Genomic DNA, 15,023 nt, shown 5'->3' with positions numbered 1-15,023 from the left:
GGAATAGGCTTAAAAGCATGTGCATTTATTTACCCTCTGCAATTTTCTAGCTTGTTATTGGGCCATCATTTGAAGCCTAGCCCATACCTAGTGAAAGCCTGTACAGCACAGACACTTTAGCTAGTTTTTTGTTTATCCCCTTAAAACCCCAGGCTTATTACATACTAAGGCTTATTTTTTATTAACCATAAGGGCTTCAATGCAAACTAGATTCTAGAAGTGTGTAATAAAACCTTGAGCCTGCTGGTGGGCCCTGGCCATTTAAGGAGGTAAACAGAAAAATAGTTAAATATTCTGTGCTGCACAGGCTTTTATCAGCAGATACAGGCCAGGCTTAAAACGATGGCCCAATAACAAATCAGAAAACAGCTGAGGGTAAAAAAAAAAAAAGAAAACTCATGAGCTTTTAACACAATCTTCTTGATCAGTTGTACAGGAAAATGGAAGATGTGAGGCTGATTGTGTAATATCTGTAGAACTTCGTAGCAAACGGTGAGATTTTACTGTACGTCTGCTCTGTATGAATGGGCATTGTGGGCAACCTGCTGCATCACTCATTTCACTCAGAGGTAGCCAGTGTGGGAGAAAAAAAGGACTGGCTAGTGGGATGGAGACGTATTAGAGTGATTTCAGAGTTAAACACGACACGGACTACCAAACATCCTAAACTTCCTATGCACTTTGGGCAAAATCACACTGCACTACTCCATTTCAGCAGTTACACACAGTATGGCTGATTGGCCTTATAGACTATGACCACAAGTAATAAACTGTATGCCTTCTTGGACTAAAATACCAACATATGGATCCTCCTGATCAGTATGCTCTCCATGTGGAACCAAATGAAGCATTAAAAATGCGTGTGTTTGTGTGTTCACACTCTGTCTGGCAGTGCTGACTCTCCATTTCTCCACAACAGTTTGAACTGTGAGTGTGTGTGTGCCAACTTACTGTCAGGCAGTGTGAGAACTCTCTCTCCCAGACACTGGAAATATGAGTGTCTCATTGCTTCATCTGCAGAAATGCGCTTCTTTCCTTCAAACTGAAATAAGAGTACAGTTACAAAACAAAGCACACTCGCAGACACTGCACTGTAAATGCACCAGCCTCACTGAAATGACTGGACTGAAACAGTGCGTGTCACAGTTTGAATGGGAAATATAGTAAATCGACATTGTCCAGTAGAGTTGTTTATCAAGCTCAATTGATTATCATTAGGTGCACACAGTCTGTGTAGAAGGTAAACATATGCTTTAATGTTGAACTACGACATTATCAGCGCAGAAATCCACAGATAAGCCAGTGTTGATTTAGGTCAATATAAACAATGCTCTACTACCACTTTTCCATTCTAGTGCACACATTAAAGGATAAATCACTAAGGACAAAGAGCTAAGGTTTACCAACTAAAAGGTATTGGAGATCAAGTTAGCATCTGTTTTATAATGCTAGCTGGCTAGATTTCTCATACCTGCAGCAGTTTGGACAGCAGGTCCACTCCATCATTGTCCAGCCTATAGAAAAAAAATAAATAAATAGAGAAACATTGGAGCACAGAGGTGCTTGACAAAGCCATATTCTTTGCGTTAGTGGGACAACATAGGCCAAAAGTCAAGACCAGTGGTCAGCAGTTATGTGCACATGGGCAACTTGGCTTTAATAGTTTCTACTCTGCATTTCTGCTGCTTTAGTTGTTCTCCTTACTTTATTCTTCACTACTTTCACTACCTTAAATACGGCATGCTGGAGTCCCCGTCTCAGCACTGAGGTCTGTGAGGCCCACGTTATAAGAAGACAGCACAAACGGTAAATCAAGTCAGGACAGGACAGATCAGTGCAGTCAACAGAATATTTGTTTCTTTCTTTTCTTTCTTTCATTAATTCATTCAGTTATTCACTAAATCAATTCACCAAATTCAATTCAATTCAATTCAATTCAATTCAGATGATTATTTTATCATGTTATTTCATACTGTTTTAGATTTTACTACTACATGATAACCAGCACCATCCAGTCAGGTTTTATTTGACTTACCGGTTTGGGTCAGTTTTCAGACAGAATTGTGTCACACTCGGGTCAGTTTCAGACTCAAAATATACGACTCCGGTCCGGTTCAGACAGAATTTTGTTGGGCCAAGTTAGGATTTAAAATGCAGTGCTGTGTGTTGGGTTAGGTTGGGCATGGACAGAAACTAAACTGTTCTGGCTGTATTTGGGTTCAGACCAAAATTTCAGGCCTGATTAAATGTTGTTGCTATTGAGACAAAATCTTGTATGTCCATTCTGGTTGTTTTTTTACAGAAATTATTGAAAATGCCAAATGTCCTTTACCATGTGTTAATGCTTCATGATGAATAGACCAATACAAATGGGAGAAAAAACTATGTTATATTAACTTTTTTGGTTGTTATGAAGTTTTGTACCGAGAGTGACGACATGCCTATTTCATAGAAAATTCATGTATTCATTTTTACAGAAATTCCAAACTTAGATAATAATTTAAATAAAAAAATTACGAAACCCTTTTAGCTGAACGTGCTAAATAACAGTAAAATTCCTTTATGCCAGTAGCTTTAGTTTACGCTATTAACAATGTCAGTGTAGAAATTACATGTGTAGTGTACACCGCTGTGCTAACCAACTATGTCCAAAAACATTTGGCAAAAACTCACTGCAAAAAAACAAAAATCTACTCAAAATGAGCGGTTACATAACAATAATATATTACAGAATATTAAAGATAATACCAGCAACAGAATCGATCAATGATAAATCGGTGATAATAAGCCCTTTGCCAGCCAGTGAACTGGTCAAATTTGTGCTCTTAAAAATATTTGTGGAGATGTGGTGCTTACCGGGGAGTGTGGTTGTGTAGACAGTCAGCACGGTAGCGGGGATAGTTATAGGAGATGAATTCCTCATTGGAGGTTATTCCAGGCCAAGTTTCCTCTGTAGGCGTGCCTGTGAGAAGCAGCAGGAGCGCTTATAAATATCACACACACACACAGAAGAGGGAGAGATTGAGAAGTAACTGTCTGATCCAGTGCCAAAATCAGTAGAGGTGGAGAGAGAGAGCGAGAGAGAAATGGAGAGAGAGAGATGGAGAGAGAGAGAGAGAGAGAGAGAGAGAGAGAGAGAGAGAGAGAGAGAGAGAGAGAGAGAGAGAGAGAGAGAGAGAGAGAGAGAGAGAAAGAGAAAGAGAAAGAGAAATGGAGAGAGAGAGATGGAGAGAGAGAGATGGAGAGAGAGAGAGAGAGAAGGATGCAGTACCTAACAGTTTGAAGATAAAGTGCAGCTCCTCCTCCACTGTAGATCCTGGAAACAGCGGCCGTCCCGTAGCCATCTCATAGAAAATACAGCCAACCCCCCTACATACACGTACAAAACAAAAATTCACTCACTGCTGCTTTGATACAGTAGTTGCTACTTTTTTCCAGAACTTAAATCTGACAACATACTTAGAAAGAAAAAATCTAGGTTCCCTTGGGCTTCAAGACTTCAAGGAGAAAATGCATCCCCTAATGCATGCTTGGTGTGTTTACACCTAGTTTTTCATATGTAGAAGTGAAACCTGAATGTGATCTGATCAATGACCAATGCATGTTGATGCAAGGTGTAAACTGCCTCAAAGGTTCCAATCAGGGCTCCTCACCACATGTCAATCTGGGTTGAGTAGTCTGTGCTGCCCAAGAGGATATCTGGCGGGCGGTACCAGAGTGTGACCACCTCATTAGAGTAGGTCTTGGTGGGGATCGACTTGGCCCGAGCCAGACCTGGAGGAAAAAGCACAACAGAAAGGATTATAAATGAAATCCTTTCACAGATCTCTGCAGAGTGCCTGCTGATCCTTCAGACTCCAATAGGCTGAATAGAGCATCAGTGTTTTATTTATCTGCTAGGAGGACACATCCACTAATTAACTGGAATAACTGGAATACAACAACTCCCATGACATCTTAACTCTGTGAAGTTGCAGTTACTGCAGGCGCTAACAAAAACATGTTATAATTTTACATGTTTATTCACAGCTCATTAAAACAGAGAAATTCTATCAAAAGTTATTCGAGTTACTTTTGCAACTCACTATTCAATTAGATGAGTGATTATATAATTTTCAGGGCTGTAATTCTGCTCATTTTCCTAGTTTGTCCCATGCGTAGTAATGCCAGGCTGAAGCCCTGGAAATTGATCATTATATTAAAATTGCAACATTTTTTGCACAAGGATCTGGTGAACACTGCGTTCACACACCATTAAAAAGTTTTTACTAATGAAGTGTTATTTGTCCACTTATTTAGATATAACATGAAAACATGATCAGTTAAAAAAGGCGATCTCTGATCTCTGCTAGCAGGGTCCAGCAGCACAATTTCTAGAAGAAAATTTTAAAGACTTCAACATAAAAATGTTGGTACATTCTGATGTACTCTGAACCTACAGTACAGTGGTACCTGCTGTAAAATTATTTAGTTCTTTGAGTTCAACAATTACACAAAACTGTACTGTTTTCTAGGTATTCAAATTTTACTATGCAAAACTTAACACACCAAGGTCAAAAGGTCAGAGTGTACAAAATTTGGCAGGCATCTTCTTTTGAGACCCAACGTCTATTATAATAATCTATTATAAGATGAGGCCATTCAAAATTTTGCCAATATTTTATGTTTTACTGGTTCCATTATGAGTGTAGTGTCTGGCCCCCAATTATTGCCATTTGTGATGTAATTTGTAGATGGTTATGACAGAAATCAGTGCAAAAATAAAGAAGACAAAAAAAAAATGGAAGCTAGGCTCCCTTTTCATGCTTTAGTGATGTTATCCTAATTCTAATTGGCCCATAAAAATTAAGCACAATCTGTGGGTTGGCTACACGTAAGCTGCTGATGTTGTATTGAGGGGAGAAGAGGGGCCAATTCTCAGAATGCTCTGCCAGCAGTACCCCCTTCAACATACACCCCTCCCCCAAAAAAATGATCTACATGATTTAAACGAACGGTATATTCCTTATTCAAACCTTTCCTCAGGGTCAGATTTGGGCTACTGCGATTAACTTTAATTAACAGTATAAAGATAAAAAACCTATTACATTTGAATAGCATAGCAAAACAAAAGTAAAAATTACTGACGCCTAAAAGTTTCAACAGGTTTTCAACGTCATAATGGATGAGCATGTTTGCGTGTGTGTGTGTAAACACAGACCGAAGTCGGCCAGTTTGAGCTCCCCGCGGTCATTGATGAGGAGGTTTTGGGGTTTGAGGTCTCGATGGAGAACTTTGCGTCTGTGACAGTAGTTCAGCCCTCGCAACAGCTGGAAGAGGAAGAGCTGCACAAACACAGAAGATTAGCAAATACTGAGGAAGTGCAGTGGAGCAAACCATGCATTTCAAATTGTAGCGGGAAGTTAACATCTCAGAAGAACACAGACCATCAGGCCTGCTGTGATAAGATCACTGCTTACTCCAGTGGCTCTCACCTTGACGTTGTGCATGTGGATGCAGTTCCCACAGTCATCTAGGTACTGCTTCAGGTCTTTGTCCTGAACACCATAAATATGGGATCAGAATGGACAGAAAGAAGGAAAGCAAAGCACACAAGTACTTAGGGTGTTCCTGCACTCCAGGGTTCTCAGACCACTCAGTAATGCTTTTCACAAAACCTTCTGTCTACAAAACAAAAAATTCCTATTACTTTTATTTTCTTGTTACTTTGTTTTATCTTGTGCATTTTATTGTAATTATTTATATAAATTTTCCTCTATTTATTATTCATGTTTTTTTTTATCATCTTTTTCCTCTTCTCCCTCCGTTGTTATTACTTTGCATTGTGAAGCACTTTGAGCTGCAATTTTACGTTGTTGTTGTTGCTGTTGTTGTTGTTGGTGGTGTTAGTAGTAGTAGTAGTAGTCGTAGTAGTAGTAACAGTAGTAGTAGTAACAGTAGTAGTAATAGTAGTAGTAACAGTAGTAGTAGTAATAGTAGTAATAGTAGTAGTAACAGTAGTAGTAGTAATAGTAGTAGTAGTAGTAACAGTAGTAGTAGTAATAGTAGTAGTAGTAGTAGTAGTAACAGTAGTAGTAGTAGTAGTAATAGTAATAGTAGTAGTCATAGTAGTAACAGTAGTAGTAGTAACAGTAGTAGTAGTAATAATAGTAGTCGTAGTAGTAACAGTAGTAGTAGTAGTAACAGTAGTAGTAGTAGTAGTAATAATAGTAGTAGTAGTAGTAGTAACAGTAGTAGTAGTAGTAACAGTAGTAGTAGTAACAGTAACAGTAATAGTAGTAATAGTAGTAGTAGTAGTAGTAGTAGTAACAGTAATAGTAGTAATAGTAGTAGTAGTAGTAGTAACAGTAATAGTAGTAATAGTAGTAGTAGTAGTAAAACATTTACAGGAGCAGCAAAAAAACATTTTTAACTTTTAACGAAAGGTGATCAGGGTCCTCTCTGTGTGGAGTTTGCATGTTCTCCTTGTGTCTGTGTGGGTTTCCTCCGGGTTCTCCGGTTTCCTCCCACAGTCCAAAGACATGCAGTCAGGCCATTTGGACATGCTACATTGCCCCTGGGTATGAGTGAATGAGTGAGTGAGTGAGTGTGTGTGAGAATGTGCATGTCTGTCTGTCTGTCTGTCTGCCGTACGATGGACTGGCGACTTGTCCAGGGTGTGTCTGTGTGTGTGTATATATATATATATATATATATATATATATATATATATATATATATAAACATGAGGGGAAAAAAAAACCCAAAAAAAAAACAGGAACCCTTGAACCATCTCAAAAACAAACTGAATGGTTTGAGGGTGGTTGTTTCTTGGGTTCAGCTCATTTGTGGATTATAAAAGACAAAAATTGCCCCCAGTCTGGCCTCTTAAAGTCAAGATAGTCCACGTGTTTTTGTAGTGATCTTACTGTGGTTAAGGGCCGATGCTAATTATGCAGCTAATTATGCACGTGATGCAGAGTTAAACTGAGCAGGTTCTGCTTCAGATTCACTGTAATATAACAGAGTTTGGCTCATTTAAAAAGAACTTAATGTGAAAACTCCCTTATTCACTGATGTTAAATGAAGGAAACCAGCAAGCTGGAAATAGTGAACAGATCCACTGACACTCACTGAAATCTGCGCAGATAAGTAGTGTGTAATTGGCTAACTGGGAGAGTGTGTTGGTGTGGATTGATGCCACATGCACTCAAGCTTTTACACCAGTGTAGTGACTCACTAGATACTCAAACACGAGCGTCAGAGACTTCTGCGTGTGGATGATGTCATGCAGGGTCACAATGTTGGCATGTTTCAGATCCTTCAGCAGAGAAACTAGAGAGAGAGACAGACAAGTGAAGAGAAAAAAGCACAGCGGATTAAAAAAAAAAATTCACTGTACAAATTATTTTAATGAATAAATATAAATTCACTGTTAATACAGAACATTATAAACAATACACTGTAATTATTATCTTGGACTCTGTAGTATTTGTACTTAGACTTGTCTCAGTGTTGGCCATCGGTCTGAACACATTTAGTTTTCTGGTCCAACTGCCATTTAAAAATCTTTTTTCTTCTTGTAGGCGTCACCAGAGCACATTAACACACATTCAAGCAGAGGTCTGCACTCAACCCAGATTCCAGTGGGACCTACAAAAGTTTCTTGCAGCACAGATTTAATTTTCAGGATTGCTCATGGGAGCGGGCGGGAAACCAACCAACTGCAGGTGGGGGCGGATAAAGAGAAATCACGCAAATTAATGAACAGCCTAAAATAAAGATGGCAGAGCCTTCAGTCCATCAGCCGCCGAGCCCAGGAAAACACCAAAAACAACCGCTCTGTGGTTGAATTCCTGCTTTGTGTTTACTGGGAATAAATGGCGTTTGGTGAGGTTACTTCACAGTGAGCCTGATGACCATGACTGTCATACATTGAGAACAATGTATCCCTGAATAGACTGTCAGATATTAAATTCATCTTGATGGAACTGCGAGAGCATGCCAAAACATTTCAGTTGCAGGCAGGAGCGGGACAAATGATTTTGATTTTCTGCGGGAGTGGGGTAAAATCTTGCGGGAGTGAAAAAACAGTCCCACACAGACTTCTACACTCAAGCACCTCAGGGGTTAAACTGAAGTGGAGTGAACTAGAGTAGCGCTTTAGCGTCTTTGGTTTATCTCAATGGCAAATAGAGCTGAGCTCCTGCTCTGTAATTTGATGAAACTGAAATTTGATCATGAACTATGCTGAAAAATAATGTCTAAATACACATTTTCACTAATCACCCTCAGTTACATTCATTTATAGTGGGTGCTGAAGGCCAAGAAACTTTCAATCCAAATCATTTGTGTCTAAGTTGAAGAGGAAGTATTGTGTAGATACAGTTTTGTTTTTCAGAAGGAAAAACCCTCCTTTACATTTTTCCAATAATTTGCAGTGGGTGCAGATAAAGACTGGTTGAAGCTTGGTCTTAAGGAAGACCCAATTTTTGAGGTTTTGTCTTAACCCAGTCTCGCCCTCATTTGGACTTGGCCTTGGCTTAGCGTCAAATTTACTTGCACTTTGTCTGACTTGTTCTCGGCCCCCTTTGGACTTGGTCTTGACTCAATCTGGACTAGTCATGGTCTTGGACTTGACAAAGGTGGTGTTGACTACAGCCCAGGTATTTACAGTAATTCTTGCATAAACGATCTGCTTGAGATTTGATCACCATCTTTCAAATAAAGGACACTATTGGTGCCAATTTTATTCTTCATTCTCAAAGTTATACAGCTTTCTCAGTCATTGAGGAGCAATCTACAAGACTGAAAAACATTTTAGACTTTCTGCAGAGTTTGTACCTTTAAAGCCGTGAAGATGTAGCAAATTAATATAATCATTTTACACATTTAACTGCAACAAAATTGGTTTTCTGTTACTACAGTAATTCCAAACTTTTGAACAACAGTGCAGCATACTAGGATTTACTACAGTGAGGATGTGTAGAAACAGCCCCGGCGATTCCTGCGTCCTTTATCACCCTGGCCTGAATGCAGTAACTGTGTTAAGCAGATACAGTAGACAGGGTTTGGTCCAGAACAGCTCTATATTTAGCTGCCATGGTTTGGTACCGGGGAGTTTTCGATTTTGTGTTTCGGGTTGCGACTCACCCTCTCTGATGGCAGTGCAGGGAGCTCCTTCCTCGTGTTCCAGCCGGATCTCTTTCAGAGCCACCAGGTTATCAGTGAGCTTACTGCGACCCTTATACACCGTGGCATATGTGCCCTGAAACGACAACACACATTTGTTAAAGCTGACTAAATGTATAATATAGGAATGTAAATTATAATCTTAGAAAAATCAATTACAATTTCTTAGGAGACTTCATTATAAAGACATTTAATCTGATTATTTTTGCTCACAAACACAAAAACACTATTACACACACACACACACACACACCCACACACACCCAAGAAACACATACAGATTGCATTGATATGAGATTTTAGCTCATTACCTCGCCTAGTTTATCCAGTTTCACATAGGTCTCCAACTTCCCAAACCCGATCTCCGACTGCAAACCAAAACACATCTCTGTTACTCCACACTCACATTCTGCACATCCGGCCACAGTTAGAACCAGATGAATTAATATTTTACTGAATTCACTGGAACCGCATTTACATTCTAATTTTGGTTTTGTTCTACATGACGCAATTACAAAGTGCAGAGAATGTTTAAAAAAGGACATTTCTCAAAGTTTCTACAAAATTCAATCCTCAAGATGTGATCCAAGGTTGCAATGTTACAATACAAGTATAGTCATTTTATTTACTGTACAAACCAACCAGTTGACTTGAGTTTTATATGTAATGTTAATGATGGTAAAAAAGTTTTGTTAACAGCTGCCTTCTTTGCCAAAAAGAAGATGACAGTCTGGGAATGATCTATTTAAAATAAATGCCATTTGGTTCGACTATTACGTTTTTATTTAACTTATTACATTTTTAAGTATGGCACAAATGTCCAAATACTTTTTGAGGACACTATATTTTACCCTCATAAAAGGTCTGGAAATGAGCAAGAATTCAGTTTTAGAGCATGTAAAACAGTAAAATGTGCAGCACAGAAGAGAAGAAGAACAAGGATTAGGAAAATACAAGACACAAAAGGTTCCGGTTTTGAGCTCCTTTGGTGTTTCCTGACATTTTAATAAGTCCTAACCCTCTTATTTCACTGTCTGCATTAAAATCCAGCCATAATGCACTGTCTGACAGGGGAACACTCAGTGTGGATGGTTCTGTGCTCTGCAGTGAGCTGTATCAGTGAAAGCTCCTCTTATCCATGTCAGTGTACCCACAGCCAAAGCACTTATAATAGTGCTGATAACTTGGAGCTCTGTGCTCTTGGCTTTATGACCCTGTGCTCTGTGCTCTATGACCCTGAATAAATAAGACAAGCAGGAACACAAGGCAAAGACAGTGACACATATACATATATAACACTGCTCTCTAAAATGGAAATTTTACAGGACAGAACTAAAACGTTCTTTACTTTTAATTCAAGTTAATGTGAAGAGTTTTTATTCAAAGCAGTTTTGGAGGATTTCTTCTGGTCCAATCAACGTGACATTTTCATACGATGTAAAGGACAGATCCTGAGCTCAACTTTTACAGAAAACCACAAACAAAAAAATTGAGATACTTTTTTTTTTTTGGACAGTAACAATATTGCTACTGTCAGACCACAACATTGTATCTCCAATTTTTGATATTTTTCAGTTGTTGACAATTTGACAGTTACCATTTATATTGTCTAGAAAATTACTGGCTAATGGACCAAAAGAAATGGCCCAAAATGACTTGGAAAAACGTCTGGTTTCATTGACTTACATTAAAAGTAAAGTAAGTTCGTTCCTGCCCCTGTAAATTTACCATTTAGAAGATGGTTTTGTTGTGACAGCAGCGATATATTTATATATTTTTAAAAGCCAAGTCCCTTCGCTTCCCTCATCCACTGCTGGCCACTTCTGGGCAACAGATCCTAAATCACAAGCAAATGTAGATGCCCATAGTAAGTGTCCATGTGATGTTAGATTATTAGTACATTATGTCTGATTATTCCTAAATCAACAGGAAAACTGTGGCCCAGGTCAGTAGTAAAGATGGGGAGTAGTGAGCAGGACAGAGAATGGACAACACCCACTTAATTCAATGTTTACACTAAGCATCTAAATATGCTTGTGATTTAGCATCTGTTGCCCAGAAGTGGCCAGCAGTGAGTGAGGGAAGCAAATGGACCAGGCTTGGCTTTTGAAGTAAAGAAACAGAGCGGTAAGTGGTATCTCAGTAAAGAGAGAGTGGCCAGTAGTATGTCAGTTAAAGAGACTTTAGTCAGTAGTAAAGCAGTAAAGCAGTGAATGGTCAGTAGAAGGGCAGGAAAAACAGGGAGATTTCCCTCAGCAAAGTTACCAGAGAGACCCTGCGGAGCCGCCTGCTCAGCGGTTTGTCGAACAGCGGGCTGTTCAAACTGAACTTCTCCAGATAGCCGTCTGGCAGCCGGATATCAGCCGGCAGAGACAGCCGCTTATTAATGTCCTGAGAGGAAACACAGACACACAACAACACTTTAGCAATAAAATCATAAAGGTTTCTTTCAGCTCCATGACTGCAATGACCCATTCTGATATGTAACCCCTTAAACCCTGTGCTTATTATTTAGAGCTTATTAATACTATACATTTTTCAGTAACTACTATGAAACATGCACGTTTTTTAATTTATGAAACAATACCAGAATGGGGCTGCATACAAGCTCTACAGTACTGTGCAAAAGTCAGAGAAGTGAATAATTTTTCAGGAGATATTTTTTAGGAGACACAAGATAATCTACTTGTATAAAAATGATCTTATGTATCTTATAAGATAACCCACATGCATAAGGAAGGAGACAGTCAAAGTAAATAAGTGAAAAAAACAGGAGTTTACGAAGCTGAAAATGATTATAATTGCAAAATGTGGTAGAGTGGTCAGTAGTACAGCAGTAAAGACAGGGAGTCCTCCAAAGTGAAGTTAACAGAGGGACCCTGAGCAGATTAAAGCTTTTGTCTCTGAGAGAGAGGAGAAAATCAAGCTGCTTCAGATCTGAAAACATCCACAGGTGTTTCTGTCCATCCTTCTACTGTGAGAAGACCAATCAGTGCTGTGGGTCTGAAAGGATGTGTAGCTGTTCTAGAAGAACCTCACTGAGAAAAGGAGACGGACACATCAAACCAAGAAGCTGGATGATGGACTGACCACCCCAGATGTAGTGTTTTACATTAAATAGGTTTTCATGAAAAATTAAAAACTTGCAGGGGTAGTTTTGACTGGAAATCTAATAACTGAAGAACTTTGTGACTTTTGCACAGTAAATAAACAGAGACCAAAAACTGCTATTAAATGACTAAACTATGTAAACAAAACACACTAATGAGGACAACAGTTCAGGACCTGAATTAGGAAGCACAAAGCGTTGATGAGTGAGCAGCGGGTAAAGCGGTCACCGTGCGGAAACAGTCCACTCTCTGCATAATTTACACCCAGCTACACCTGTCTGTCAAAGCGCATTAACACTTCTTTTATAGAGCTCCTCGCTGCCAGCTGTTCCTCTGCAGTTCTACCGAAAACAGCTCTTCATTTCATCACGACCGCATGCATCATTTACAACGCCCTGCTCCAGCAGAGGTCCTGAGGGAGGGGCTGGGGTGCAGATGTACCTCAGTGGAAATTTTGCGTCCTGGGTTGTTCCGGAGCCGCACCCGGACCGGACTGTGCACCTCGTCAGATGAGGTGGCCGAAGCCTGGTCGCTTTCTCCATCAGAACCCATCTTCACGTCTTCATGGACTATCTCTGCATGTGCACAAACACACACACACACACACACACACACACAGGTTATGAAACTGAATTCATGTTTACCCATTTCTTCTATTTTAAGGTGGCTGTAGTGCTTTCTGCTCCAAATCAGTTCATCTAACCCAGTCGTAACTCCAGTACTGTGGCCTCTTAAGCCATTTCCCTGCTTTACTAAAATGAATTGAATTACTGCTGCACTGAAATCTTGAATTAAACACCTTCAGCTACAAACTGACATGAAGAACCTCACAGTGTTCTACTCCACTGCACTCCAACAGTCCTCAGTACACACTCACCTGTCCTGCAGGCTGCCCTGTCTAGCTCTCATTTGCTTAAGAACACATCTCCAGGGCTTTAAATTACAGAACAGCTCCTTTCTCAGCTGTACTCATGACACCAACACTCTGGCTCACCAACAGACTGGCTCTCTGGAGATCTCTGGCAAATAAAAGTCTGTTCAGATTTTAAAAATTGAGTAAAGGCTTCACATACATTCACAAACATCCTTTTAAAGGGCTTTTATGTACTAACTGAATTACTTCAATATTACAAGCTACTGAAAAATCCATTTCATACTGGCCTGAAGAGCTTAGAGTATTTTGGCTGTTCACCTGACAGAGGAAATACTCTTCCATTTTCCACTTCCCACCTGCTCCACCTGACAAAATGCAGGCCTATTTTTTCACACTTGTGCTTAAATGAAACATTAAATCCACAGAGATCCAGTCAAATCACACAATCCCAACATCTATAGCGTTCTAAGCTATACTTATAGGAATGATTAACTAAGAAAAGATGTGTTGCAGCTTCTGTGTTGAATCGCTATGAACCAATTTCATTAGAAATAAAACGTGGAGGAAAAACTGATATTCCTACCCAAGGGGTGATGCCTACAATGGTGGTTCAATGGTAGACTTCTCGCCTGCCACACGGGCCAAGGTTCGATTCCTCTCCAATGCGCTGCTTCTTTTAGTGGGGCAGTCGTGGGCTGGAGGTTAGGGAACCAGCCCTGTGACCAAAAGGTCCCCGATTTGATCCCCAGTGCTGACGATACATGACTGAGGTGTCCTTGAGCAAGACCCCTAACCCCCAACTGCTCCCTGGGCACTGTGGATAGGCTGGCCCACTGATCTGGGCAAGTGTTCTCACTGCCCCCTAGTGTGTGTGTCTTCACTAGTGTGTATGTGGTGTTTCACTTCACAGATGGGTTAAATGCAGAGGTGAAATTTCCCTGCTGTGGGACTAATAAGGGTCACTTAATTAATCGCTTAATGTTTCCTGCCTAAAGTGAGAACTGGATGCATGATGGTACTCATAAGGTTCAATGCACTTACTTATTTGAGACAGTTCATCAAACCTCCTGTCTCCCCATGGTATATCAGCCTCTTATCACACATTTGTGTGACTGCATTGAGGCTATGACTTCAGTAGCTTATAAAGAAGACAAAGCTTCCAAACACTAAATAGGAAAACAAACACCAATAACAAGTGAATACTCAAGTGTTCAAATTATTCTGGCCAGCTACGCAAACTTCAGCACCAAAGCAGCAACACCTAATAAATGTCCTTGTTCCAAAAGCTTTCTAACTGATTAGCTGTCTTCATTCTGTATGCATGTTATGAACATCAGCACTTCTTGATTAAGCTGCATTTCAGACCCTCACATCCATATGTGGTTTAGGCCACACCCACTTTCTGTACTGAAGTCTAGGTTTTGATACTGGTGAGTGTAACTGCTGCAATCTGTGAAGGTGAACTACAACCCCATTTCCAAGAAAGCTGAGACGCTGTGCAAAATCTAAATAAAAACAAAGTGCAATAATATGCAAATCATTTAAACCCCATATTTCATTGAAAATAGTTCAAAGACAACATATTACATTTTGAAACTGAGAAATTTGATTGTTTTTTGAAAAGTAGGCCTATATGCTCATTTTGATGCCAACAACACATTCCAAAACAGTTGGAATGGGGGCAACAAAAGGCTGGTAAAGTTGTGTAATGCTAAAAAACACCTGGTGTTTAATTGGCAGCAGGTCAGTAACGTGATTGAGTATAAAAGGAGCATCTGAGAGAGTCTGCGTGGGCAAATTGTGCAACAATTCAAGAAAAGTTTTTCTCAGCGTAAAATAGCAAAGAACTTTTGCTTTTTATTACCTAC

At 39.7% G+C, this 15,023-nt stretch overlaps 1 protein-coding gene across 4 annotated transcripts in view; it reads right to left on the bottom strand.

Annotated features, from left to right (window-relative positions):
• Positions 1 to 15,023, bottom strand: part of cdk16 (cyclin-dependent kinase 16) — a 57,056-nt gene that overhangs the window by 16,657 nt on the left and 25,376 nt on the right. For all 4 annotated transcript variants that reach the window (XM_037535768.1, XM_037535769.1, XM_037535771.1 and 1 more), the window contains 12 exons: positions 12,723 to 12,856; positions 11,437 to 11,562; positions 9,483 to 9,539; positions 9,133 to 9,247; positions 7,220 to 7,314; positions 5,475 to 5,537; positions 5,201 to 5,324; positions 3,654 to 3,774; positions 3,272 to 3,369; positions 2,857 to 2,962; positions 1,472 to 1,514; positions 952 to 1,042 (listed from right to left, as the gene is read on the bottom strand). In XM_037535768.1, coding sequence (XP_037391665.1) covers positions 952 to 1,042; positions 1,472 to 1,514; positions 2,857 to 2,962; positions 3,272 to 3,369; positions 3,654 to 3,774; positions 5,201 to 5,324; positions 5,475 to 5,537; positions 7,220 to 7,314; positions 9,133 to 9,247; positions 9,483 to 9,539; positions 11,437 to 11,562; positions 12,723 to 12,856 — 1,173 coding nt within the window. The remainder of the gene's footprint in view (positions 1 to 951; positions 1,043 to 1,471; positions 1,515 to 2,856; positions 2,963 to 3,271; positions 3,370 to 3,653; positions 3,775 to 5,200; positions 5,325 to 5,474; positions 5,538 to 7,219; positions 7,315 to 9,132; positions 9,248 to 9,482; positions 9,540 to 11,436; positions 11,563 to 12,722; positions 12,857 to 15,023) is intronic.

The sequence above is a fragment of the Pygocentrus nattereri genome, chromosome 28 (assembly GCF_015220715.1).
Source record: "Pygocentrus nattereri isolate fPygNat1 chromosome 28, fPygNat1.pri, whole genome shotgun sequence".
Taxonomy (NCBI): domain Eukaryota; kingdom Metazoa; phylum Chordata; class Actinopteri; order Characiformes; family Serrasalmidae; genus Pygocentrus; species Pygocentrus nattereri.
Note: the sequence above shows the minus strand (reverse complement) of the source record. Positions and strands in the feature narration are given on the sequence as shown.